Source organism: Vicugna pacos, chromosome 7 (genome assembly GCF_048564905.1).
Source record: "Vicugna pacos chromosome 7, VicPac4, whole genome shotgun sequence".
NCBI classification, from domain to species: Eukaryota; Metazoa; Chordata; class Mammalia; order Artiodactyla; family Camelidae; genus Vicugna; species Vicugna pacos.
In genome coordinates this window covers 81,982,666-82,009,015 of record NC_132993.1, presented here as the reverse complement: position 1 = coordinate 82,009,015, position 26,350 = coordinate 81,982,666, and the positions used below count along the sequence as shown (strand labels likewise).

The window sequence follows — 26,350 nt, the reverse complement described above, 5'->3', positions numbered from 1 at the left end:
TCCACTCTCGTGCCCCAGCATCCCTTTTAAGAAACACTTATGCTTCGGGCAGTGGGCTTTGGGGACGAAGTGCACATGTTTGCCGTGGGCTTGCGCCGCCGTCGTGAGCCGGATGGTTCTGTGTGGTCTCCTCGTCGTGATCAGAGCTCCTGAAAGGACCCGGGGTGTCTGCCTGCGCCCTGGGCTGTGTCCCCCACGCTCTCCGACCCGCGGGCTTTCTGAGAGCTGTTCCAGGAGAAGAGAGGGCACCATAAGCGCTTTTCTCTGCCCTCATTCAGTGTTAAACCCCAGAAGCAGCACAGCAGACTGCTTTTCTTTTTCCCTGCAGCATCCAGCCGCCTAGTGGAATAGCTGGGAACAGCCTGTGACTTTCACGGTGGAATTGTACCCTCAGGACCCCAGCGACCACTCACTTAGGAGCCAGAGCCCAGCAGGAGAGTAATTAAACGCTGTGTCACTGCTGCGCAGCCCAGGGAACCGGGGGGGGGGAGCTTCCTCTTACTGCACATGCTTACTAGTGATGTGTTTCTACGGATGTTTGAGAAAAGGCTCACAAAGACTTTGCATTTAGGCCGATAGAGTGCGGAGTGGCCAGTCAGCCCAACAGGATAAACACAGGACACAGACTTCCCCCATCATCCACAACGGGACGTTAAAACCACATACTCATCCTCCTGGAGTTGACTTCAATTTGGTTCAAATGGAGACTCACCTCTTCCACTGGCGCCCCTATAAGTTTCTCACGTCTCCCTGTTGGAGGACACCGGGTGTATGAATCCAAGGAACTACATAAAAAGTGATTCTAAACCTTTGAACTGATGAGGAATCTAGGGAAATTCCCCTTCACTTAAAAAAATCCAACTAACAGACTGGTAGGGCTGGAAAGTACCTCAGTCGGCCTTTCCTTTCTGTTATACGTGAGGACAGCCAAGATTGCCTGGTCTGTGTCTCCAGTTTCCGGTGCATTTCTCTGTGATTCTCATCCAAGAAGCGATGTCACTAATTATTGGGACTAAAGTGTCATTGGAAAAAGTGCTTTGGTGTTTTCTAGCTCCTTGTTACAGATGTGTGTGTGTGTGTGTGTGTGTGCGCGCGCGCACGCGCACGCGCGTGCACGTGTGCCCTTTGTGCAATCTGAGGCCCGGCACTAGCCCGAGGTGCTACCCCAGGCCTGGAGGGCGTGAGAGCTGGAGGTCACCTCTGTGATCGGTTCACCTTGACCCTGACTTGGCAGGTGAAGGGTAACAGAGGCCCAGACAGGACACGCGTGGCGCACCTCACCTCACAGCTCCGCCCCTCAGGTGCCCCTGCAGCACTTTTTCGGGGACCCCGGGCTTCATCCAAGCCGTGTCCCTCTGCTAGTTAGGATATGCACCTCCCCGATCTGTCAGAGCACATTTACTGAAGAACTAGCACTAACAAAGGCAGAATCATCTACAGTATAGGAACAGCATCGCGGGGTCTTCCGGACTTAAAGTTGGGATATTTGGGGTTCTCCTTTCTGTTGCCTGCGGAAAAGAGGAGTACATTTCCATTCTATTTCCTCTCTTCCTTTTTCCAAACCCCAGCATATAAATAACGACCATATCCATGGCGAGAAGAAGGAGTTCGTGTGCCGGTGGCTGGATTGCTCAAGAGAGCAGAAGCCCTTCAAAGCCCAGTACATGCTGGTGGTGCACATGAGGAGACACACGGGAGAGAAACCTCACAAATGCACTGTGAGTACCGGGGGGCGGGCTGGCCACAGGCGGTGCGCCCTGCCCCTGAGGGTCCTTCCCCCAACTCCAAGGGCCGTGTGGCTGGTGAGCCAGCTCAGCAGAGGCACATCTGGGCGGTGATAACCCCCCTGTGGCGTTGAGAGGGGTTTCCGAAATGGAGAAATAATGCTGACCGCTGAGCTTTGGGGGGATGCTGGGAGGAAGTGGCCTAGATCTGCCACGTCCAACGTGGTAGCCGTGAGCCACGGGTGCTTTGGAGACGTGACTGGAGCCATCAAGGACCTGATGTTTTCAATTGAATTTCATTTTGAAAATTTAAATTTAAATAGCCCCACGTGGCTAGCAGCATCTGAGTCTGACAGCCCAGCTCTGGAGAGCGGCAGGCGGGCAGGTGGCAGCTGGGATGTGCCCTGGTGCAAACGCCTGTTGCTCCAGAGGACTCGGAGGGCACAGGGAGGGGCCGGTTTCCACTTGAAAAGCTTAGATTGAGTTTCAAAAAATCTAACCCATGTGGCTTCAGTATTTCCCCGCTGTCCTGGTCTGCCCCCGTATAGTCCTGTGTAGACCTCCAAGCAGGCTGGGATTCCTGCAAGGCTAAGCCTTCTTTCCCTAAGGTGCCCGCCAGGCACGCTGGGCACCGCTCAGCCCTGGTACTTTACATCTTAAAGGCCCTTTACAAACATGATCAAATGCTGTGCCTTTGTATGGACACAAAGCCATATTAATGAACTTTGTGCTGAATCTGAAATCAGTGGGAATTCGAGGAGATGAATGAGCAGAAAATGAAACGCATTGTCCACATGGAGTGGCCTATTAAAAAAAAAAACCCTCCAGGATTTTTACTAGCCCTGAAAACGCTTTCTCTCCAATGGCCCTGAGCCCCATCTGAATCCCAATAAAGGCAGAGTTTAGTGGACTTTTTGTTCCTTGGTTTTGAAAAGCTGCTGACCCTCAAAATGGCCGTCTTTCATCAGCTCCAAGCGAGCGTTCGGCATCAGCGATCATTGTTGTGGGGTAATCCAGATTTACCTGTTGTCCTCAGTTTGAAGGTTGCACAAAGGCCTACTCGAGACTCGAAAACTTGAAAACACACTTGAGATCTCACACTGGAGAGAAACCGTATGTCTGTGAGCACGAAGGCTGTAACAAGGCTTTCTCCAACGCCTCTGACCGTGCCAAGCACCAGAACAGAACACACTCCAATGAGGTGAGGCTCCTTGGGGGGACACGCGTCGGGCCCAGGGCTGGTGGGTGGAAACAAAGAACCCTCTAGAAGGAACGTATGTGGAGAGGCGGGCCGGTCCCAATGTACTTGCTCCCGGCCACTCCCAGCCTGCGTAGTCCTGGGGGTGAAGATTGAGGCTTGGGGTCTCAGAGGTAGGGATGAATCCTGGGCCAGGTTTGGAGAAAGAGGCAGATGAAGGAGGGGAAGTAATACATTATGCAGAACTGCCCCTACCGGTCAGACAGCAGCAGCATTCAACTTGGAATCCCCATCAGCTTCCTCTGCCTGGAAGAGCGGGAATGCATTCGATGGACCGCCCCGAAAGCACCGAGGTTAAATTCAGAAGCGAGGCGTTGACAGCTGGCAGCTTACTGCTAAGACAGCCGCTCTCGTTGGCTTTCTCCAGGTGGTATCCTCAAGCGCGTTAGATCAAAAAGGGACTTTTGCAGGGCAACCAGCCTTGGCTAAATAGGATTTCCAGACCTTCTAAATGCCAAAGGATCTTGGAAGCTAGTCCCAGAAACCCGGAATGGTGTCTAGTCAGTTATTTAAGATAACATGCCGAGTAAAGCTCGCTCCATGGTCATACGTGGTTCTGGTTGTGCTGCTGCTCTTTTCACGGATTTGTTCCCCCCCCCCAAAAAAAATTTCAGAGAAGCATAAGAATGGAAATGATCTCTGACTCATTTTGCTTACGTTTTAATACACGCCTGCCTGCAGACCTCCGACTTCTTAAAAATCTACCTCAAATTCTGGCGCCTCAGTAAAGAATCCAGAAATGAGCAAAGAGGCTCCCCAGAGTTTTGCTAGGAATAGGCCAGCTAACCAGAATTTGTTCACATGAGACGTAGTTTTGCCCCACAAAGCCTGTCATCAGTTTGCTGGACAGTGTGTGAGAGGAGGAGCATTTTGAGCTTGCATGGCTCTTATCAGACCCCATAAGGTGCCAGGCAAGCCCTTTCATGATCTCAGATGGAGAGAGAGGGAATCTGAGGGAAGTGCACCATCCAGCTCATGGGCCTTTCTTTGGCTTGAAGGTGGGAGAGATGAGAGTCCCTTCAGCTGAGCTGACAGCAGAAACATCTCAAAGGGATTGACCCCACTCTCTGAAAAGCACACTGGCCCGTGAACTCACACATGTGCGTTCATATATACAGACTCTTTTCAAAAGATTCATAGTGGAATAAGGAGAGTTGATTCTGTTAGAATCACGTAGAATCAGTAGATCGATTATTGGAAGGTGTTTTAGAGAAGATGGCACATCGCCTTTTTTTATGTCGAAAATGCCTTTACGATGTAAAATAGTTGCAGTGTAAGCTGCTGTACTGTTTTGTGCAAAGTTTTAGGGAGTCTAAGATAGATGGACCAACAGAGACAGAAGTAGTTGAGTAGTTGCCAGAGGCGGGGGTTGAGGAGAAGGATTAGGGGCGATTGCTAAGAGGAACAGAGTTTCTGTTTGGGATGATGAAAATATTCTGGAATTTGATAGTGGGGACGATTGCACAAGGTTGTGAGTGTACGAAATGCCACGGAATTGTGCAATTTAAAAGGGTTGTATTTCTGGGATGCAAACTGTATCTCAGTTTGAAATGTTTTAGGGGATTTGGTTAACCTCACTTAGAATTTAATTAATGTCTTTACACTCCATGTATTTAAGAACAACTAGAAATTTAGAGGTTCTTCATTCCTCTACATTCACTCCTGTGCTTGTGGAGAAATTTGGGCAGTGGGTATGTGAGGATTAGTGATGTATGTCCATAAACATAATTATGAAGCTTTTAACCTTTTTATAGACTTAAAATATGTGGACATGTCTGCTTTAATGAAGTGTGTTATAGTTGCATTTGAATTCTCCTGTGAGGTAAAAAGTCCAATGCTGTGTACGAGTTTAATACCCATCGTGAGAGTAAAACACATCTTGGTCAATTATGTTGTCACCGATGTTGAGCAGTTTACTGAAAATAAATTATTAATGTTGACCGTAAACTCATAAAAAAAATTTGATTCACAAACTCGTAAAAATTTTTTCTCACTTTCATAAAGAGAAAGGCCTTGGCCTTGCATATGAATGATGGGATAGTTTCAGAGACACCAAAATTAAGTATGTCCAGGAAATCCAGATTTGTGTCATCAGATAATTCTAGATAAATCCAGATTCTCTTCTGTCACTTATTTGCCCTCTTATTTCTCTCTTCATTCTGTCACTGAACAGATACTGCTGGCTGTTACCTGCCAAGCACTTTACTATTGTAGACGTGGCAGAGGGGGTGGGCTAGAACCCGGAGCGGGTAATTCCCACTCGGGAAGCTGGCCTGTCTCGCCTCCCCCACCCTGTGGTTGCCCTGCCCATTTAGGGCCACTGGCCATCTCAGTGGCCTTTGACAGGGCTGCCTGCTCCAGACCACACGTCTTCCCTTCCTCCCAAAGCCAGATGAAGCCAGTTGCCCTGAGCTCTGTTTCCATTGTATCTTCCTCTCCAGAAAGTTCCAGCAGCCCCCTCGTTCCTGTAGAAAAGTTTAGATCCCTCAGGCTTGTATCTGCTCTCACCAGACCCAAGCCTCCCCTTTCCCCATTCCCTGGACCCCTCAGCCTTGTGACCATGCATGGAACCTTCCAGAAAGCCCGTGCTTGAACTGCCATGCTTTCATGCAGAAGCTCTCCTGCTGCTGGGCCTCTGCTCTGAATACTTTTTTTTTTATTTTTGCATCCTCTTACCCTCATTTTTATCCCTCAGAACCTTGTTCATCTTTCAGGATCCAGGGTCTCTTCCTAATCAAAGCTCTATTTCTTGAGCAATTATTTTGTGCCCCACATACATCGTGGTAAGCATTGACATGCTGTACATGACCTTCTTTAGCCCATACTGTGACCTCATGAGCTGGGCGTTATACCCAGATAGAGAAATTTAACAACGGATAGCCTCACACTGTCACCCCAGTGAGAAAAATGTCCCTCTCTGTCCACATCTTTCTGGAGCACTCACACTTTGTATAGTAGATAATTCATGCTGTCTTATTTTTCCTACCGTCTTTTATATTCCTTGAGATTTAATCCTGTCGTAGGAAACTTTGCGCTCACGGAGTCTCACGTATAGCAGGGATCATTAAATGTTTATTGGAAAATGCATTTGTGTAAATTCTACAGAGTCACCTAGAATAAGTATCACCTGCTTTCACAAGATACCTTTCAGTTCAGGGTCAAAAAGGCAACGACCATGCCAAAACTTGACTGTCCAGGACAGGACACGGGGGTAACTCAGAATCCTGACACCACTTACCTTCACCTACAGTTATATTTCATTTCCATCATCGATCATGACAAAACTGGGGGGACCAAGCTACGTAACTAAGTTTTGTTTGTGAAATGTAAGTTTCCTGCCCCTGTGGTCGTGGGGATTTTTGTAAGTGGATGGTATATATGTCCACATGCAAGGGCACACGTGTCCTCGGATGTGCTGTCGGTCCTGGAAATGCAGGAGCTGATGAAATGAGTAGGTAGACTAGCTGTGTCCTTGTTTCCAAGCTAACCCATACTATACACGTGCATGTCTTTACGGGAAGAGGAGCTCTTCAAAATGTCAAGCTGGCCTGGCTTTGCCATCCCTCTCCCTGCCCCATACCTTCCCGTCTGTCCGCCGGCGGAACAGCCTGTCGCATCAGCGCAGTCGGCCAGCCCGGGCTGATGCCGGACGCTGTGTGGTAATAGCACGGATCATCAGAGCCATTCTTCTGTCCCTAATGCATAGAATTTGAGGTGCTCATTTCATCACATATATATGCGGCAAATCACATAAGCTCCGGAACAGACGTAATTCGTAGTTAATGGGAATCAATTCTACCCGGAAGAATCTCATATTTGGAGGTGAAGTCTCTCAGGATAATCTTCGGGATCTTCACTTCACCACATTAGGGCATTTCATCATTTTCGGTAGCACTCAGTTCATTCTCGGGCTTTTAGTGAAAAAGCATCGCTCTGTAAGACAGGGAGTCTTTTATTTTAATACAGTAGATGCATTACATTAATCATGCTTTTTATGATGATTGTTTACTTAATAGCTCATCTTCTGGGATACATAGATAGAAATATATATTCATATAAGCATATCCATGAATGTATTTCAAGCTAAATAAACAAAACCACAGTTCGGATGTTGGTCACGAACACGATGCCAGCAGTTCTGTGATCTGAGTAAATATTCAGCTATAAGGGTCCGTATAAATTTATATGACTGTATCTGTAGCTTAATCACTGACCCAGGTAGCAAATGAAATCAGCATGAAGTCATCTATAGAGCTGAGTCCTCAGGCGCAGAGCCCAGTCCGGGAATCCTCGTCTCCGGGACAGCATCCATCAGCCCTCGTCAGTTTACGAGTGAGCACTCGCGGACATTCTAACAGGGCTTCCAGCTTTGCAGATCAGAAACAGAGACAGACTCACAGACACAGGAAGCAAACATGGTTACCAGGGGAAAGGGAGTGGGAAGGGAGAAATTGGGAGTTCGAGATTTGCAGACACACCCTACTGTGTATAAAATAGATAGACAGCAAGGTTCTATGTAGAGCACAGGGAACTATATTCAATACCTTGTAGTAACCTACAATGGACAAGAATATGAAAAGGAATGTATGTATGTACATGTACGATTAAATCATTCTGCTGTGCACTAGAAACTGATGCAACGTTGTAAACTGACTGTACTTCAATTAAAAAAAAGAGAGAGAGGAAAAAAAGAAAGGTTCTGGATATTCTGAGCCCTCAACATCCCCACACAGTTGTAATACAACCCAAAGGAACATACTGAGGGATATCTAACATAGGGGAGGCTGTAGGCAGTTTTTTAATTATGCTGATGTGTAGAGAGCACGTTTTCAAAGGAGGTAGAGTGGTGTGAGGTCTGAGAACCAGGACATTCATAGGAAGTTTCTTTACACAAGGTCCCCCATTCTGCTCATTAAATGATGGACATCCTTTAAGCCTTCTCCTGTTACCATCACCATCCTCATCCTCTTCACCATCTTTATCATCAGATACCTACTGTGCGCCCCTCTGACGCCGTGATACCTCTTCGTGCTCACAGGATCAATGATTCCAAGAACATAAACGTGATTTACACGCTCTTAGTGCTCCCTCAGCACGCTCTAAAATAATAACGTATTTCAGCTAGATTCCATGAGCCCTGAACAATGTTCTAACGGTCTCTATTAAACTTTCATATCATTTAGAGGGTCTTGAACACCCCAAAGCCTTGTGAACGTGCTTTGAAAGAACTACAAATACAGTGAGTAACCACAGAAGACCCGGGCTGGGGATAATCACGTTGACAATGATCTGTTCTCATGGCGTTTGGCAGAAACCGTACGTGTGCAAGATCCCCGGCTGCACCAAGCGCTACACCGACCCCAGCTCCCTCCGGAAACACGTGAAGACCGTGCACGGCCCAGAGGCTCACGTCACCAAGAAGCAGCGTGGGGACGTGCACCCCCGGCCCCCGCCCCCGCGGGACTCCGGGGGCCACTCACAGTCCCGGTCACCCGGCCGGCAGACTCAGGGAGCCCTCGGGGAGCAGAAGGACCTCAGCAACACTACCTCAAAGCGGGAAGAACGCCTCCAAGCGAAAACCGTCAAGGCGGAGAAGCCTATGGTACGTAATCCACTTTCCTTCCGGCTTTCCCAAGGCTGTCCCGCGTCTTTAGTAGAGGGACCAGCGGCAGCACAGGGAGGGGCGGCACGGCCCCGTCCTCACCGCACCGCTCTGTCTGCTTGAAGGAGGTCGGCGCTCACTGACCTGGGTTGCTTCCCCAGGGCTGACCTGTGCCTACCACAGGGCTCAGCTCAGAAAAGCCGAGGGGCTTCCCGGTCGGTTTTGAAAGTCGGTCTGGAAGCCTGGCAGCAGGTAGACAGACACAGCCATCCCCCTGTTTATTCAGGTGTTCTGGAAACGTGTCCTTCTGACTTCTCTGCCCTGATGACTCCAAGATAAATCAGCCATGGTCTCTCGTGTTTAGGGGTTTCCAGTCCAGTGGGATAGGCAAGCACAACTCAGCGTGACGGGGCTTTATTAACACAGGTCCGTGTGGGAGCATTCAGAGGGGAGCTAGCCGCCAGTGCCCTCGGGATGCGAGGAGAGGTGGCCGCCAGGGTCAGCGCTCAGAGGGGGGATGGAGCGTGTGCTGCGGAGCAGGACCCAGCGTTGCCAAGCATAAGCCGCGGGGAATGTGCCAGAATAAAAAGATAGAAAGGGATCGTTTAGATCTTCAGAAAAGACAACTCCCATGCCAGCCTAGAGAGTGGACGAGAGCCTGGAAACCATATCTGCAGTGGGGCTTGAACCAAGGAGGTGGAGCGCACGGGAGGGTTTGAAAGACGTCATCGGCAAACATCTCAGGGTTTGATGACGCACAGGATACAGGCTCCGGTTGCAGCTTCTTTCTGGCTTCACTTGGTGATTTTGTGTTAGGCACGTGCGTAATAAAACATCTGAAATTTCCCCCAGAGACAACAAGGAAAATGAAAAGAGGAGCCGTCAGAGGAGATTGTGTACATGTGTATTTGGCAGATCGATCGTGGAGCCCGCTCTGCGTTTTGGGTTCTAGTCTCTCAGTTCTCTGGATGCAGGAGAAACGTACCAGGTCGAGGTCGCATGCTTAGACTTCCAGATGCATGGAAATGATCAGGCAGGCAGATTTCTACTCAGTGTAAGGAAGTATTTGCTTAAAATTAGAAAGTCCAGCAACTGGATGGACATCTTGTGAATTCCTGAGTGATGTCACTGTGGGGCAGGACGTGTGGGCAGGAACTAAGGCACAGACAGTTTCAGAAGCATCGGTGTGGAATTTAATGACTTCATTGAATTTTAATGACTTACTGAGTTTGTCATTAAACTCTTAACGGTCTTAGAAAGTGGTATTAAGTCTAGCAAAAAGTAATGCAAATAAACTGTCCAGATTTATCATTATTTCCCAGTGGGTAGCTGTACTTTGCTTTTTTAAAGAGTTAGGGCTACAGTTAGGGTTAGGGTTAGGGTTTTGCTTTAAAACAAAAGTAAAAAGTTTATATATGGGTTATGACTGATCACTATACTTTGTTCATCTATAATTTTGTTTTTCAGGAGCATGTGTCAGTTTCCTAAAATACAGTCCCCCTGTATAATAATTGTGCAAAAGATTCAACAGTTTACCCTCAAGTGTTTAATGAAACTAGGAAAGTGAATTTGTGGTCTCTGTGTGTCATTGAGTGGTTTGTGCTCCTAGGACATCCTAACAGCCGAGAGTCTCTTGCACGTTTAATATACATCCCTAACTCAAGAGAACTTAGTAACCTAGAATGAAAAAGACTATGAAAGCAAACAGATGTATTGTATGCATAGGACTGAAACAGTATGCTGTACACCAGCAATTGACACAACCTTGTAAACCGACTACACTTGAAGAAAAAAAAGAACCAAAAAACCCGAAAACTTATCTCCCCCCACCCCGAACACCCGTTATTTAAAAAGAAAATTTCTACATGCGAAGTGTTTTATAAGTAATCAAATCATAGAAATACAGGGCTGGAAAGAGATCACAGAGGCAGAGGCCTGACTGTATTTTAGAGGTGTGGAAACTGAGGCTCAGTGAGGTTGAAAATCAGTCAGGCTTCCTCGGGAGGCTGTTTTATGTATCTACGCACACACGTAAATATCAGTTGATACCTTCATAGACATTTACGAATGCGCACGGGATTTCCAGTCCGAATATTCTTACTTTAAAAGCTTGTCTTTGATTTGATCGCCATGCTATAAATTAAATTCTTTCTTCTCTTTTCTTATCAATCCAACATCTCTTCTGTGTCATGCTCCTAAATGTCTTGTTCTCACTTCCTAAGGACAGTGGGTAATAAGGTGAGGGAATTTTGCCTTCTGTGCTGTTTTGGTTCTGTTTTGTCTTCATTTTAACCACTTAATGTTTATTGGTTTCATTTTTCTTTCGTTTCTGTCCTTTGTGGTATCTTTGGTAGTGAACGTCCCTCAGCTGTGTTTCCAACCTAGAAGCAGTGTGTTTTGAACATTCAGCATGTGGAAATGTGGGGTTAGATGGTGAAGTTCATTGTTCTATCTGTCTAGGTTTTCATAACACATCACACTGGGGCCGACCAAGCAGACGCTCTCAAAGACCATTTAATTATCGTATTGACGAGCGTAAATTTATTCTTGGACCAGACGTGCACCACCCTCTTTGAGGAATATCTGGATGCATTTGTTGTTGGCAATTTAATCTGTATTGAAATGCCTGTGGTCCTTTAAGCATTTTCTAACTGTTAAGTGCATTTGTGCCTTCCTCTGGGCCCTGGGGAAGCATGAGTCCGCAGGTTCGTGTGGACATATACAAACACACGTGCTGATTTGACAGTCCAAGAGTCCAAGACATCTTGAAAGCCCTGGATGATCTAAGGACCTTGGGAAGAAGCAGGTGGTATGGCCTTCTGGGACTCTGCAGAAGTAAAACCTTGAGGAAGCTTTCATGCGTTTACGATCAAATTTGTGTATCTTATTTTTCTCTGCTTGGTTGCCCAGGACACACTTAGTGTACCATGTGGCACTCGCTTAGAAAGTGTCCATTTGCTTGAGTGTATGTCCCGTGGTCACAGAAACAGTGTAACGGGTTCTGGGGGAAAGACCTGTGCCCAAACCCCTTCCTGGCAGCACTGTGGCTCGAGGTGTGTACTTATTGCTCCCTGCTCTTGGGCTGCTATCAGGCTCCAGTTTTTAGGTAGCACTGGAGAGGGTGCCGCAGAAGAATCAGAGTGGGGCTGAGCTGGGAGTCGAGGCTGTCACACCATTCACTATGTGACTTTGGGCAGCCACTGAACTTCTCTGAACATCACTTTTCTTATCTGTACAAAAAGGCTCAGACTGTTAATCCACCAGGGCACCACTGGGATTTTAGATGGACGCGTTCCAGGTTGTGTGGACTGCTCAGCGCAGGCCACTTTTTCCAGTTCTCCCAGACAGGAGGACAGTGAGCTTTCCAGTCCCTATTGCCAGGGGCGCCTGGAGGGGGTCTTTTCCCTGACTGAGAACCAGTAGACTAGATTAAGCTCCCATTGAGTTGCAGAATTGCCTTACCCAGTCCGCCTGGGCGGGGTTAAGGAGCACGGCCTGATTCTCCTAATGAAATGCAAGGTGCACATGAAGGGGCTGGGAAGATGTCTGTCACTTCCCTGGTGACTCCCCTCTGGCTATAGCAAAAGCCAAGTGACCACAGTTTCCCCTGCCTTTACCTACACCCTGCTTGGAATTCTACAAAGCAAGAAAATGTAGAAAGAAGTGGGAAGGGTTGCCAGAGCTTGGGGAATCAGCCCTGAACGATTTAGAGGTGCTTGTTGGAAGTGGGGTCATGTGTGCTTCTGGACCACATTTATATTCCAAAGACTAAAGCACTTATAATAACTGCTAATGCTCTCCAAGCCAATTAATGACTGTTATCCAGTGCTTTTTGAACTTTGTGTGCTCTGGGGCCTTCAAATCTAAGCCCCACAACAACCCCTAGGAGAAATACATGGTCCCCATTTCTTGGATAAGAAAACTGAGGTTGAGAGTGGCTATGGAATTTGCCCAAAGAATAAAGTCATGGAGGAGGTGAGCTGGGAACTGAGGAGGTGTGTTTGTAGAGTTGGCATCTGGGGGGGGGGTCCATGGCTGTTACACCACATCTGGCACTCCCTGCTGCCCACTGCCCCCCACCACACATCCGCTGCTGGTCCACCTGTCACTGCAATCCAGGGAGGCCACCTCCATTCACCAGAACACAGTTCTTCTCATCACCCCCACCTCCCTGAGAGTCTGTGTGATCCCTCAGCATCGGCCACCTTGCCTGCATCACTCGGGTGACGTTTCTTTCCTTCGCCCTTGACCCCACAGACATCTCAGCCAAGCCCTGGTGGTCAGTCTTCATGCAGCAGCCAACAGTCCCCCATCAGCAACTATTCCAACAGTGGGCTCGAGCTTCCTCTGACCGATGGAGGTGGTGTGGGCGACCTCAGTGCCATCGATGAAACCCCAGTCATGGACTCGACCATTTCCACTGCAACCACAGCCCTCGCTTTGCAAGTCCGGAGGAACCCGGCAGGGACCAAATGGATGGAGCACGTCAAACTAGAAAGGCTCAAACAAGTGAACGGAATGCTTCCGCGACTGAACCCCATTCTACCCCCCAAAGCCCCTGCGATCTCTCCTCTCATAGGAAACGGTGAGTTCCAGCCAGACCTCGTGTCTGTGCGGGCTTTTCTCTTCTTTCAGATGAAGCCAGAGCGCGGAGAGGACCCGGGCCCTTGGGGTTTTGTTTGCTAGTTTCCCCACCGGTCCTGAAATGATGCTGGAACCAAACATATTCGTGTTGCCTTTCTGGAGAGTTCATATCTTGAAAGCAGGCAGTAAGAGGGTAGTAGTGAAACAAAAAGTAAGACTGTGCATGGCATATTCTGATGGTGAAATCATAACTCTTAGACCAGGGTGATGAAATCCCAGTGGCAGAGGCATTTGTGGTTGGCACCTGTCACTGGTTTCCAGTCTGCAACTAGGAGGAAACCAACCACTCTGACTGATGTTGGCTCAGTTCGGTGAAAGGCTGGCAGCCTTTCCCATTGGCAGTTTTTCTTTGCTTCTGAGCTTACACTCCACACCTGGAGCATATCCTAAGGGTAAACCTCCCCACCACCAAATCATATGCTTGACACCTTTGTGGGATGTCACAGGCAGCCCCGAGTGTGGAAATGAGACTCCGAGAACACTTCTAGCCCCTGGACTTCCTATAACTTCAGCACCATACATATACTTCCCTGGAGTTTTCCATTTGGCCCTTGCACTACACCTGTGAAGGAGCTTAACTCATCCAGGGAGTTAGTTGTTACTGTTTTGTTTAAGCCAGGGGTCAGCCACATACAGCCTGCCACCTGCTATATCAATAAAGTTTTATTAGCACCCAGCCTCACCCATCCCCTGACTCTACCTGCATGCTTTGGCGCTTCAGGGCGGAGGCGGCCAAGGCGGGACCCAGAGAAATGGAGAATAGTCACTGCTGGTCCACGCCTGTGGTAAGCCATCCCGGAATGAACGCCTCTCTCCCCGCAGGCACGCAGCCGGGTACCAGCTGCAGTTTGGGCGGGCCCACGCCCCTTCTCCCCAGCAGAAGCGACCTCTCCGGCGTGGACATCACCATGCTGAACATGCTCAACCGGAGGGACAGCTCCACCAGCACCATCAGCTCCGCCTACCTGAGCAGCCGCCGCTCCTCCGGCATCTCCCCCTGCTTCTCCAGCCGCCGCTCCAGCGAGGCGTCCCAGGCCGAGGGGCGGCCCCAGAACGTGAGCGTGGCCGACTCGTACGACCCCATCTCCACCGACGCCTCGCGCCGCTCCAGCGAGGCCAGCCAGGGCGACGGCCTGCCCAGCCTGCTCAGCCTCACGCCCGCCCAGCAGTACCGCCTGAAGGCCAAGTACGCCGCCGCCACGGGCGGCCCGCCGCCCACCCCGCTGCCCAACATGGAGAGGATGAGCCTCAAGACCCGCATGGCCCTGCTGGGCGACGGCAGGGAGCCCGCGGGGACGCTGCCGCCCGTGCACCCGCCCCGGAGATGCAGCGACGGCGGGGCGCACGGTCACGGTTACGGCCGGCGGCCCCTGCTGCCCCAGGACGCGCCGGGCAACGGCCTGAGAAGGGCCAGCGACCCGGTGCGGACGGCCTCCGAGAGCCTCTCCCTGCCCCGGGTGCAGCGGTTCAGCAGCCTTAACAGCTTCAACCCTCCGGCCTTGCCTCCGTCCCTGGAAAAGCGGAACCTCGTGCTGCAGAACTACACCCGGCCCGAGGGGGGCCCGGCCCGCCACTTCCACTCGTCGCCCTGTCCCCCGAGCATTACTGAGAACGTCACCCTGGAGTCCCTGACCATGGACCCCGACGTGAGCCTGCCCGATGAGGACCTGCTGCCCGATGACGTGGTGCAGTATTTGAATTCCCAGCACCAGGCGGGGTACGAGCACCCCTTCCCGAGTGCCGTCTCCGATGACAGCAAAGTGCCCCACGGGCTCGGCCTGGGGACCGGGCCCGGCGACTTTGACCCGCTCGGGCTGCCCGCCGGCCACGCCAGCCAGCAGTACCGCGGGCTGGAGCCGCCCTGCCCTGATGCCAGCAAGTCCGACCTGCCCATTCAGTGGAACGAAGTCAGCTCGGGCAGCGCCGACCTGTCCTCCTCCAAGCTGAAGTGCGGCCAGCGGCCCGCGGGGCAGCCGGCCCGAGCCTTCGGGATGTACAGCCACCCGGGCGTCCACCCGCAGAATCCCTTGAGGGGTGGGGCCGGCCCCGCTGGGGGGTATCCGCCCCTCGGGGAGCACGGCGGCCCCTTCGGTGGCGCGGAGCACTTGGTGAGCCACAGCGGCGGGCTTGGCCCCAGCGGAGCCGCCTTCCACGAACAGACCTACAAGGCCCAGCAGTACGGGAACTGCCTGACCAGGCAGCCCGGCGTCCCCAGCTCGCTGGATGCGGCCTGCGGGGCCGGGCTTCAGGCGGCAAAGCTGAAAAGCGCCCCCGCGCAAGGGAGCGGGAGCCAGGCCGATTTCGGCCTGCCCGGGGCGCCCAGTGAGCCAGCTGGCAGCACGGTGAGCGGGGTGCCCACCCAAGACCCAGTGGGACAGGGGTACCTGGCTCATCAGCTTCTGGGCGACAGCGTGCACCACCAGGGGGCCGGCCGCCCCGGGCAGCACATGCTAGGGCAGGGTAGTGCTACCTCACACATCCACAACTACCAGGGCCTGGAGAGCGGCCCGCCAGGGCCTCCCGGCGTCGGCGGCCAGCCACCAGGCTTGGCCGCGGTCAGGGGCTACCAGCCGTGGGCCGGCTACGGGGGCGGCCGGCGCCAGGCTGGGCCGAGGGGCGGCCTGGCTCTGCAGCCGGGACAGCTCAGTGACACAAGTCAGACCTGCAGGGTGAACGGCATCAAGATGGAGATGCCAGGGCAAGCCCATCAGCTCTGTCCCAACGTGCAGAGTTACTCTGGTCAGTTCTATGACCAAACCGTTGGCTTCAGTCAGCAAGACATGAAAACTGGTTCCTTCTCCATTTCGGAAGCCAACTGCCTGCTCCAGGGGGCCAGCGCCGAAAACTCGGAATTACTTTCCCCAGGTGCTAACCAGGTGACCAGCACAGTTGACAGCCTCGACAGCCATGACCTGGAAGGGGTGCAGATTGACTTCGATGCTATCATCGACGACGCGGACCACGCCAGCCTGATGTCGGGAGCCCTGAGCCCGAGCATCATTCAGAACCTCTCCCATAGCTCCTCCCGCCTCACGACGCCACGAGCGTCCCTCCCGCTGTCCGTGAGCACCACCAACATGGCCATCGGGGACATGAGCTCGCTGCTGACTTCCCTCGCGGAGGAAAGCAAATTCCTGGCAGTTATGCAGTAGGTGGTAGGGAAAATGGACTGCCAAGAGACGTGAACCTTTAGGCGTTTAAAAGATGAAATTGACCCGGGTTTTTGGTTTTTGGTTTTTTTTGTTATTGTTTTTTGGTTTTTGGTTTTTGTTTTTAGTTCTGTATGTATGTTAGCAATCTCATCTCACCTGACTGGGATGTGTTTCAAGTATATTCCTTTTATGGAAAAGGACTCTGAAAAACCCTAAAGTATTCTAGGGAGAAACTGTCTTCCATTTCAGTTTTTGAATCAGTATTGTTAGACTCGAAATGCCCTCTTTTTAAAAAAAAAACAAAAAAGTGTAAGCCCCCACCCCTTTTTTTTAGTAAACCGGTGTAAATGTGTGACGTGCATGCTCTTTCTTTTCGAAGAGAGGTCACATGAAAGGATTTGACATGTTTCCCTGTTACTCAAAGGAAATAGGAGTTGGTGTGCTTGTGACCGAGGGGTTACATCTCCAGCTTTTCAAAGTTTCCTTTCCATGCGCGCAACGTTTGTTTTTGTGTTTCGGGGTTTTTCGTTCTGTTTTGTTTGCTTTTTCAATTCCCACGTTGGGCACAAGAATCAGATTACGGATAGTGAGTTTGAGGGTCTTTTGTGGGTGCACTGTAGCAGAGATGACAGATTTTTGGCATGCCCCCTCGCCCCCAGTTCAGTTCAGGGCATACTTGAGACAGTCAGACACAGGTGGACACTGAGGGCTCTTGCAGATGAAATGGTTTGCTCACAGTTGGGGTTGAAATTTTTCCTCCCGTTCACAAAGGTGCTTTGGGTGGATCCGTCCGTATGGTCAGTCCTCAGTTACCCACTCTGCCTCCTCTCACACCTCCTGGACGTCAGTGCTGTTCCGAGCTCCCGGGAGAGAGGGGAGGGGCACTGGGTGACACGTGGTTACTTTTCATCCGTTCTGGCAAGAAGTTAGGCAGATTGTAGATCCCAGCTATTCAGTAGAATTAGTTTGGGGAATATTTGTGGGTTTGCTCTATTTCTTACTTAGTTCCATCTCTTTCCCCCTCCCATTATTACAGATAACAGAATTGATTATAGGTTCTGAGCATATAGGTAATTAAATCCCACAGCCGGCTACGTCATTAATATCTATTAATTCCACTATGGTGAAGGAATATTTCTATTCTAAGTGCCCTACTTTAGGGGATTTATCAGTCTTAGCTGTGGAAGCAAATAACTCACAAAGATATTTGGAATAAATTGTTTCAACAATTTTAGTATCAGCATTAGGGGGGAAGCTGTGTAAATACCTTTTTTTTTTAACACTTTATCATATGATGCATCCTTTTAAGAAGTTAAATGTTCTGTGCACTTTGTCCTTAATGCGGACTTAATCTGGACTTTTGTTTTGCATTAAAACACTCCAAGATTTAACAAGTGCAGCTACTCCCCGTGTGCAGTTGCTACACATAAAAGACATACTATGTGTGCACAGAGTATGTGGATTAAACAGCCTTTTACTTTTAAAAATATGTCAACTATTCAACTAAAACATTGCCACCTCAGACTACCTGCTGTATTCTGTCCTGTTGTCCCTGGAGTTGGATTTGTCCAAAGCAATTCGTGAGTCTAGGATGTGACTTTTGTCTCTTGATTCTTGCCATTTAAATCAGTCTGAGACAAAAATCAAATAAAATATTAGATAGGAGAAAGGATATTAGGACCAGCCATTTTTCTCATGTTTATGTTCTCTCGTTTGGACCAAGACTCTCAGTGTGGAGGTAAAATCGCCCGTTGGGACTTTGTGGCTGAGACAGTTGGGTTTGCTTTCAACTAGATGAAAGCAGAGGGAGGCTGAGGTTCTCCTTCCATCCCCACCCCCACCCCCCATGTAGCACTTTCTTTTAAATCAAAGGATGCATCCGCTTTGGAACAGAGCCCCAAATCAAAAGGCAAGTAGTGATCGGAGCTGGTCGAGTTGAGTCTCTGCCACTTGTCAGTGGAAAATCAAGGCTTTTTCTGTCTTCCTCAAACAGGTCATGCCCATCACAGAATCAGTCATCCATTCCCTGAACTTCCTTTTTCCATGATCTCAAAATGCTTTCCAGGTCCTGGTCTTACCTTGGCATGCTCTTGCAACTTGGCCCAATCTGTGTCCTCCTCCATCTGAGTCCTTGCCCCAGTAGCATTCCTGGATGTGACCTGCATTTCTCAATGACCAGAATTTCCCATCTCACCTTTGCCCCCCACCCCGGAAAGATGGACAGCTCCAGGGATGAGCACCGTTGTCATTTGGTGCCTCCCTTTGGTTTCTGGTGATTCTCCAGGTCACCCCCTATATTTTTCTTTTCATAATTGTCTTCCTTGCTCCTGCCTTTAGGGGTGTAGGAGACACTCCTACTTCAGCTCAATATTTGGCTTCTCTCAAAGGGAAACCTCAAAAGGATGGAGGAGAGGATGGGAGGGAAGAAAAAAGTGTCCTTTCCAAGAGTCTGATGACCAGTTGTGATGTTCAGTAGAAGAAAGGTCTTTTGGGGCCACTGAGGAGTGTCCCGTGTGGACAGAGATCTCTGTAGACTTGACATCTCCCAGGATGGGACCAGCCTCCAGCCTTCTCCCCATCTCTCTAACCCTTGCGTTTAGGGAGATGACACCCACTCACCAGTGTCCCTTTCTAGTTTTTGATGCAGGCTCATACACGGTACCCCTGTTTAACGTCTGTGTGAAACATGTCTTTGTCAATCCATTGGTTTTTTTTTTTTCTAAATAACTAACTAGACTGTCCCTGCTCCTCACACATTCGCTCACCCTCTCCCTCTCGAATTACAGAGTTTTGATTCTTGCGATGTATGTGCCTTATTTTATGTTAATCTTGTCAAAGCGAGGGACCAGTTGGTGTCGCCCGATCAGGGCTGGGGGCCGTGCGTTCCACGGTCGAGAGCACAGGACGATGGTAGCGGAGTCTGAGCTGTCTTGTCACCGGGCTTCCCGTGTTGTCTGAAACTGATAAGAGGATGTCCTCTTCTGACGAGTTACTGTTGTGTATCCTGCAAACGTGTAAGATAAAATACGAGTTCAGTTTTTTCACCTTTTTTAGATTTTTTAAAAAATAAAATGTGTAATCCTTTTTTTAAGAGAAACACATGTAAATACATTTAAGTATTGTAGACATAGTGTTTGGACGTGGCCGGCCCCGGGTCTTCCTCGGATCAGCCCGCAGCCCATGCGATGCCCCCTCGCCCACCTCAAGCCCAGGGCCGCGACCCCGCCACCCATGGACTCTACATTTGCTTTCAGAACCACTTAGTCTTTTTTGTAACAAAGAGAACGAACGATGTTTCTTACAATGTCAATAAAAAAAAAACCCTCTTTGTACTGAAATGTTTAGTAGGTTGTTCGTTTAATTTCTAGTTGAATGGGAAAAGGGCTTTCTTTGGAAAAATCCAGAACCTGCCTTTGGACCCAGACCCTCTCCCACAAACACATACGAGCTGGGGGCACTTTGGCTGTGAGACCCAGATTCCTCAGCCCTTAGATGGGGAACGAGACGATGCACCTGCCGGTGGTGGTGTGAGGATGTGCACCTGGGACACACGCCAGTTGTAACCGTGATTGGTTTTCTTCCTTTTCTCTCTTTGCCAAACTCTGTGGGGCACGAGGTAAAATGGCAAAGCTGCAATTTTATAGAGATTTATATTCAGTAGTTTGGGTTCAAACGCCTTCTATATTACCCAAATCAGAATATAATAGGAGAATGCTAGGATAAGATGGAAAATTTAACCAAATGCCAAAGCGCCTTATTCATCCATCCGTTTGTCCTCCGTGGCTTTCTCTTTATTGTCTTGGCAATTTTTCCCCTTGGATTTGTTTAAACCAACCAACAAACAAAAAACCAAAATAAAACAAAAAAGCATTCAGCTGAGTAAATCTGAAAATCTAATTGGCTTTAGTAAGCTGTCCATGGATCGGGCATCTCATCCAGCAAGCGGAGAGAGACTCCAAGGCCTTGTGAAGGCTTTTCTGAAAAGGAGGGTGGGACACGAAGGTCATTAACAAGAGAAAAACGGAAGCTCATTGGAGGATAGTAAAGAATTCAGCTGATGACAGCCCCTCATTGGCTGACCTGCATTTCCATCAGCGGGGTTTGTTGATGGGCAGGAAGAAAGTGTTCCTCCTCCTAGAGGGCTCCGGGGGTGTACTTCCTGTTTGGGAGTACAAGTCAGTCACGTCCTGTGGGGCTCTGTAATTGATGTCTTCCTGTTTGGGGTAAATGACAAGGAGGGGTAGCCTTCTCTACTCCAGTTTTTCCTTGAGGTTTCCCTTTTATTAATTTTCACAGATTTTACTTTATAGTATATTTGCTCTTCCAAATACAATCTGAGCTCATCTCTCCTTTAATATTAGCTTTTGTTATTTTTTAAATTTCATTTTACCAACAGATGGAGGTTATGCCTTCTCTACCGAGTGATTCAAACTCTACCGTTTTTAGAAAGAGTCACAGAATATAAATTGTTTTTAGGCTTTTCCCCCCCTTTCCATACATGGTGTGGCCACAGGCATCAGCCCATACTCACCCAGCAGAGGCATGGAATCTTTTAGGTTCTACAAAGGCTCTCACCTGTCCCTGAACCTTCCATGCCTCCCACGCTGCTTCCATCCTTTCTCAGTGCCTGGTGGTAAGTTATCATGATTCCTGCCTTCGGAGAATTCACAGCTTATCTGGGGATACTGGGCAGACAACAGTTACACATTCCATTAATCCCACAGCCCTGCCTAGATAGCTCACATCCCATTTAGATTCCTTAATAGGGACTGGAGATGAGGAGATGGCTAGAGCAGTGGGGCCACAGGCTTGTATCCCAGTAGGAGGGACAGACAGGTAACCACAGAATACAATGGCGACTCATAATGGGAGATGTTCAAGCGGTGTTCAGTCCGGCGCATTATGCACTGAGGTGCATACAACAGGGCTTCTCAAACCTCAGTATTACTGACGTTTGGGGCCAGATAATTCTTTGTGGTGGGGGACTGTCTCATGTTCTGTAGGCTGTCCAGTGGCATCCTTATCCAATACCCACTGGATGCCACCAGCATCCCTCCCAAAGCTGTAACAACCAGAAATGTCCCTGGACATAGCCACACGTCTCCTGGAGAGAAGATGGTGCCACATTGAGAGGTTCTGGTTTAAGGAATGAAATAGAAGGAGAGACATACTATAGGCAGGTGCCCAGAAAAGAGATCCAAGTATCAACTCAGACTTGGAAGCCTTTGGCATACAGGTGACAGATGAAGCAAAGGGTCAGACCGCCATTAACGAGCACAGGTACAGAAAGAGAGGACTGTGAAACAAACCCCAAGGAACACTGATCCCCTGGACCAAAAGACAGGGAGGGCACAAGGGAGGCAGGCAAGACAGGCAAGTTTCAGGGGGCCAATACTGTCAAAAACAACATGCCAGTCCAGTCAAACGTGGGCTGGAAAATACTGGTTTTGAGATTCAGGACGCCCCGGGAAACATTTCTCGATAGGATGGTGGGAACAGAAATGGGCTGAAAACAATTGAGGATCAAATGACACAGTGCAAAGGGGAACTCGGTGGCCTCTGTCAAGCTGCACGCCCCATGTCATCATCCCAGATGCCATCAGTAGTAAGACACGTGCTCCTCCTTGTCCGCACTGAGAAGGAAAAGGCACTGCAATTAAGCTATGACATGATGCATGCATGCTTTGCTCTAAGGGACACGTTACCATTTCAGCGATGTTAGCCAAGGTGGGGAAAACGTGCACCTCGGAGAGCAAGAAATACACCATTTCCAAGAGCAAGGAAAGAGATAGGGGCGGCGGAAGGTTTGATTTTTCTTGTGGTTGTTCCCCTTCCTGTCTTCCATTTTCCTTCCCTCTTTTCCTTCTTTTTTCCCTCCTTCTCTCCCATCCTCCTTCCCTCCTTCCTCCCTTCCTTTCTTCTTTAATGAAAGAGGCTGGACCGCATGTTCATCATCCAATAGGAAAGAGGCAGAAGAGAGGAGGTCTCTGATGTCACAGTGAAGGGAGCAAGTGTCACCGGAGCTACCTGGATTCTGAGAAGGATACCGGCCCTGGGAAATGGGGGGTGGGGGTGGGGGGATGAGGGCAGGTTTAGACAGAGGCGAGGACTTGGACCTGTGAAGACAGACGGGTCTGGCATGTGTCAGGAAGGCCGGTAAACTTGAACTGGGCCTTTAGAACGAATGGAGAGCAAGGAAGGGAACAGAAGATGGGAGGGACCAGCGTGATGCTGAGTGAGGCTCACAGGTACATACTCCCTGTCACATCCCTACAGGGTCCAGACTGGATTTAATGGGGGCAAGACTCAGGTGGGAGATGACTTTGACCTTTTCAGGGAAAATACCTTTTAAAAATACCTTCTGGCAGTGACGGTGGGTGGTGTGCGCCAGGGAGGGGGACTGGAGGCAGTGCCCTTGGGCTCACCCAGGGCAGGGAGCTGCTGTGCCTTAGGGAAGCAGGGCGGGGCGGGGGGCTGGCAAGCCAGGGCCCTCCCCATTTGCTCCCTGTCCTCCGGGAAGGTGGGCTCCAGCCCAGCCCTGCAGAGAAGGAGCAAACCCAAGGCAGTCGGGGGCGCCGGGGAGGACCAGGACCCACAGGGCTCTCCATCACTGGCGCTTCACCGAGTACGCAAGAAACTTTACGTGGAATCTCCTGTTAATCGTGCAGAGAGTTTTTTTTTTTTAATATTACGGGATCGTTTTAATAAAGTTAACAGGCGCGTTTCCCACCTGTCACAGCGCTGCCGGGCTCAGCCCACACCTCATTTCCCTTCCCTGAGCATTCCTTCCCAGGCCGGGGCGAAGTGCGAAGCGCCAGGGGCCTGGAAAGACGACCAGCGGAGCGGTGGCCCTGGGGAGCCGGCGAGCTGCGTCGGGCAGCGGGGTAGGTCGGCTCTGCCCTCTCCCCGCGCTGCTTCTGTCTCCCTGCGCGTCTGGCTCAAGCTCTAACCGAGGACATGTCCCTAGTCACTCCCATTAGAAAGCTGCTAAAAACCTAGCCTGCCCCCGCTGCTGAAAAAGCTTTAGAATCGGCCTCAGGGCTTCTGATGCCAGTGGGCAAGGGAACATCACAGCAGTCACCTCCTTCCTGGTTGTCCGAGCCTGAACCGCCGAAATAGATCCCTCCCCCGCCCGCCCAGATATGCGTTTGGCAGGATTTTTGACCCAGGACATCACTCCCCAGTGTTCTGCTAATTCCCTGACCACCAGCCAGAGGGCTTACGAAACGGTGGTGGAGAGGCGGGAAGAGGACCCCGCAGCGTGCTCCCGCCGTGCTGGGCCTGCCTTCAAGCCCCCCAGCTCCTGCAAGGACCCCCCAGCGAGATGCGAAAGGGAGCGCTTGCCCCTCGGAGCAGCCCCGCCTCCCGATCAGAGCTCTTCCCCCGCCGCTGCGAAGCCTCCCGGGCTCGGAGGTTCCCGGCGGACGGGATGCGCGCTCAGCAGCTGGACCGCGGCTCCTCCCAGGGGGCAGGCGCACGCCTCCAGCCCTCAAGGGGCTTGCAAGGGCCAAACGCGCTGCGGAGGTGTGATTCACCGAGTTCCCGAGGAGAGGGAGGCCGCCAGCTGGCAGAGGATTACTGAACAGCCAGGCCAAGGAATTCCGTTGCTGTTTGGATGGAGAGGAGCAACCAGCTACCTCCCTTCTCCTCCTCCCCTGCTGAGGCGCGGAGATGGAGGAGGTGGAGGCGAGCCCGGGCTGGGGGCGGGGCAGAAGGAAGGCAGCAGGCCGCTTCATTGACCGCCAAGATAAGGGGTCGGTGCTGGGTCCCCAGTGAATCAAGGCAAGAAACACCCGCATTCTCATTGGAAGATGATTTTTACACCTCGAAATGTTACCCAAAACCCACCTAGATGCATTGCCCAGAGGTATTTTTTTTAAGAAGCAGCAAACTTGGTAGGCAAGAAAAATCATATTGACAACAAACAGACGAGTCTACAGAATATGTTACAGGGCAAGGATGGTCCGGTCTCCCTGATAGATTTCTACCCCCTGCACCTTGGCTCTCTCAGCCTTCCCAGGGAGACTACCACTTACAGATCCATCACACAGCCATTCTTAACCCTGCTAAACTTGAGAAGCTGGCTGCTCCACGAACCCAGGTCCCCAGACACCTCCCATCTGACCCGCATCCTTCCACAGATGACGTCATGGAGCATCACGGTAAGTATTTCCCCTGAAATTCACACAAAAAACAAACTCCGGAGACGCCATCCAAGCTCCCTCCCCGCCCAGCTGACATCAGTATGTCCCTTGAATTGAGATAACAGGTAACAGGGTGACTGGTCCTTTTTCACCCACCTCTGCCCTACCTGCAGGGCAAACCAACAACACCCCTGAGCAAGTCCCAAGGCCGCTGCTGGGAGAAGAAGAGAATGTTCTGTTGACCTTCAAGACAGAAGGTAGAGGAACAGCCTTTCCTTGGGTTGCCTTGACCCAGGCCGTCTTCGCTTGCTCTGCAGTTTTGGACGATTTAGTATCATGTCCCACTGTTCCCACCGAACCGCCGGCAGCTTCCAGCACGGCGGCCATCCAGCTTGCTGGAAACGCCGTCTGAGGCTCTCCTAAATCAAGTGGGCTTAGCGCTCAGCCAAAAGGAAGGTTTTCGAAAATAAGCTGATTTCAATCCATCCACGCTGGCCTCACGCACTAGGATTCCAGCTTCATTCAGACGCAGGGTTTCCCCTTCAGAGAAAAAGTACAACGCGGGTGCAGGGAAGAGGGTGCTCTGACCCCCACCTCCAGCTGGTGCCTTGCAAGTCAGTTCTGGCCCCACCCCCTGGATGGCGACCTTACTGCAGACCCCACAGATTAAGATCTCAGTCTTCCCCCATCGACTGAAATCAATGCGCAGCCTAAAAGTTGGGAGTTATGTTTCATTTGGCGGGAGGACTCGAGCCGGGATGACAGCCTCTCAGATGGCTCTGAGGGAGTGCCCCGAAGAGGCAGGGGAGGAGCTAGGATCTATGGGAGCTTTACAGCAAAGACCAGGTAGTCGGAACAATAAAAGATTACTTGTTGTCTAAAGAAAACCAGGCATCTCAAGTTAAAGAATTTAGCGCTTTTCTATGTATGGGAGGAAGCAAACATTTGGGCTCACTGAATTCATTCCTTTGACAAGCACCTAGCTATCCAGGGCCAGTGTCCTGTCCTTTCTTATTCTGAGTCCGCTCAGAGGGCACCACTGTGAGTGGCTGCAGAGGCTGGGCTGCAGGCTTGTCCTCTCTAGGGGGTGGCGGATGACTTGATGGCTTCAGCAGTCTTTGTTTTCTGATACAGTTTGCAGGATTTTTCATTCACACCCCTCAGACCACCCCTACTCCAGAAGCGAGCCGTAAGTTCAAGAGGATGTCCGGATCACCCGGCACTTCTGAATGACTAGCTGCAAATTCCTGTGACCCTCTTAGGTCCAGTGATGAGACCTACAATGACTCAGAACTCAGGTGGTCACAATTTTATTAAAACGCATGCAACTGAGAAGCAGCCAGGGATGCTACTGGGGGAGGACTTGGGGGAGGGGGGAACCCTGAACCCAGAGCATCTGTGCCCAATACTTGTGGAGTCAGGGCCTGCCACCCTCATCAGAAGCTCCACCGAGCCTCGGTGCCCAGAGATTTTATCAGGATTTCATCTTGTAGGCATAACTGATAAAACCACTGGCCACATGATTAAATGCAGTCCCCAGTCCCCATCCTCTCCCCGGAAGTCAGGCTGGCTCAAAGTCCCAACCTTCTGATCTTCTGGTCACGTGGTTGGTTCCTCAGGGAACCAGCCCCAACCCCGAAATCACCTTGGGACCCCCAAGAATCACCCCATTAACATAAACTCAGGTGTGATCTCAGGGGCTTGCAAGTAACAAAAGCACTGCTATCACTGGGGAAATTCCAAGGGTTTAGATGTCCCCAGATTCCTTTTTATAGCACAGGGAGCATCTCCTTGGAAACACCCAGAGGAAGCCATGAGGGTCCCAG

General features: G+C 50.5%; 1 protein-coding gene and 1 long non-coding RNA gene across 6 annotated transcripts in view; one reads left to right on the top strand and one right to left on the bottom strand.

Annotated features, from left to right (window-relative positions):
* GLI3 (GLI family zinc finger 3) overlaps positions 1 to 17,560 on the top strand; it is a 268,288-nt gene extending 250,728 nt beyond the window's left edge. For all 5 annotated transcript variants that reach the window (XM_031679804.2, XM_072965244.1, XM_072965243.1 and 2 more), the window contains 5 exons: positions 1,569 to 1,718; positions 2,761 to 2,925; positions 8,294 to 8,584; positions 12,842 to 13,169; positions 14,051 to 17,560. In XM_031679804.2, coding sequence (XP_031535664.2) covers positions 1,569 to 1,718; positions 2,761 to 2,925; positions 8,294 to 8,584; positions 12,842 to 13,169; positions 14,051 to 16,380 — 3,264 coding nt within the window. In that variant the 3' untranslated portion in view covers positions 16,381 to 17,560. The remainder of the gene's footprint in view (positions 1 to 1,568; positions 1,719 to 2,760; positions 2,926 to 8,293; positions 8,585 to 12,841; positions 13,170 to 14,050) is intronic.
* Positions 17,561 to 18,065: 505 nt separating this feature from the next.
* Positions 18,066 to 22,337, bottom strand: LOC140697463 (uncharacterized). Its single transcript, XR_012074601.1, has 3 exons — positions 22,086 to 22,337; positions 20,956 to 21,065; positions 18,066 to 19,384 (listed from the first exon to the last, which is right to left on the bottom strand). It is a non-coding gene; the product is annotated as an uncharacterized lncRNA (long non-coding RNA).
* Positions 22,338 to 26,350: the final 4,013 nt, after the last annotated feature.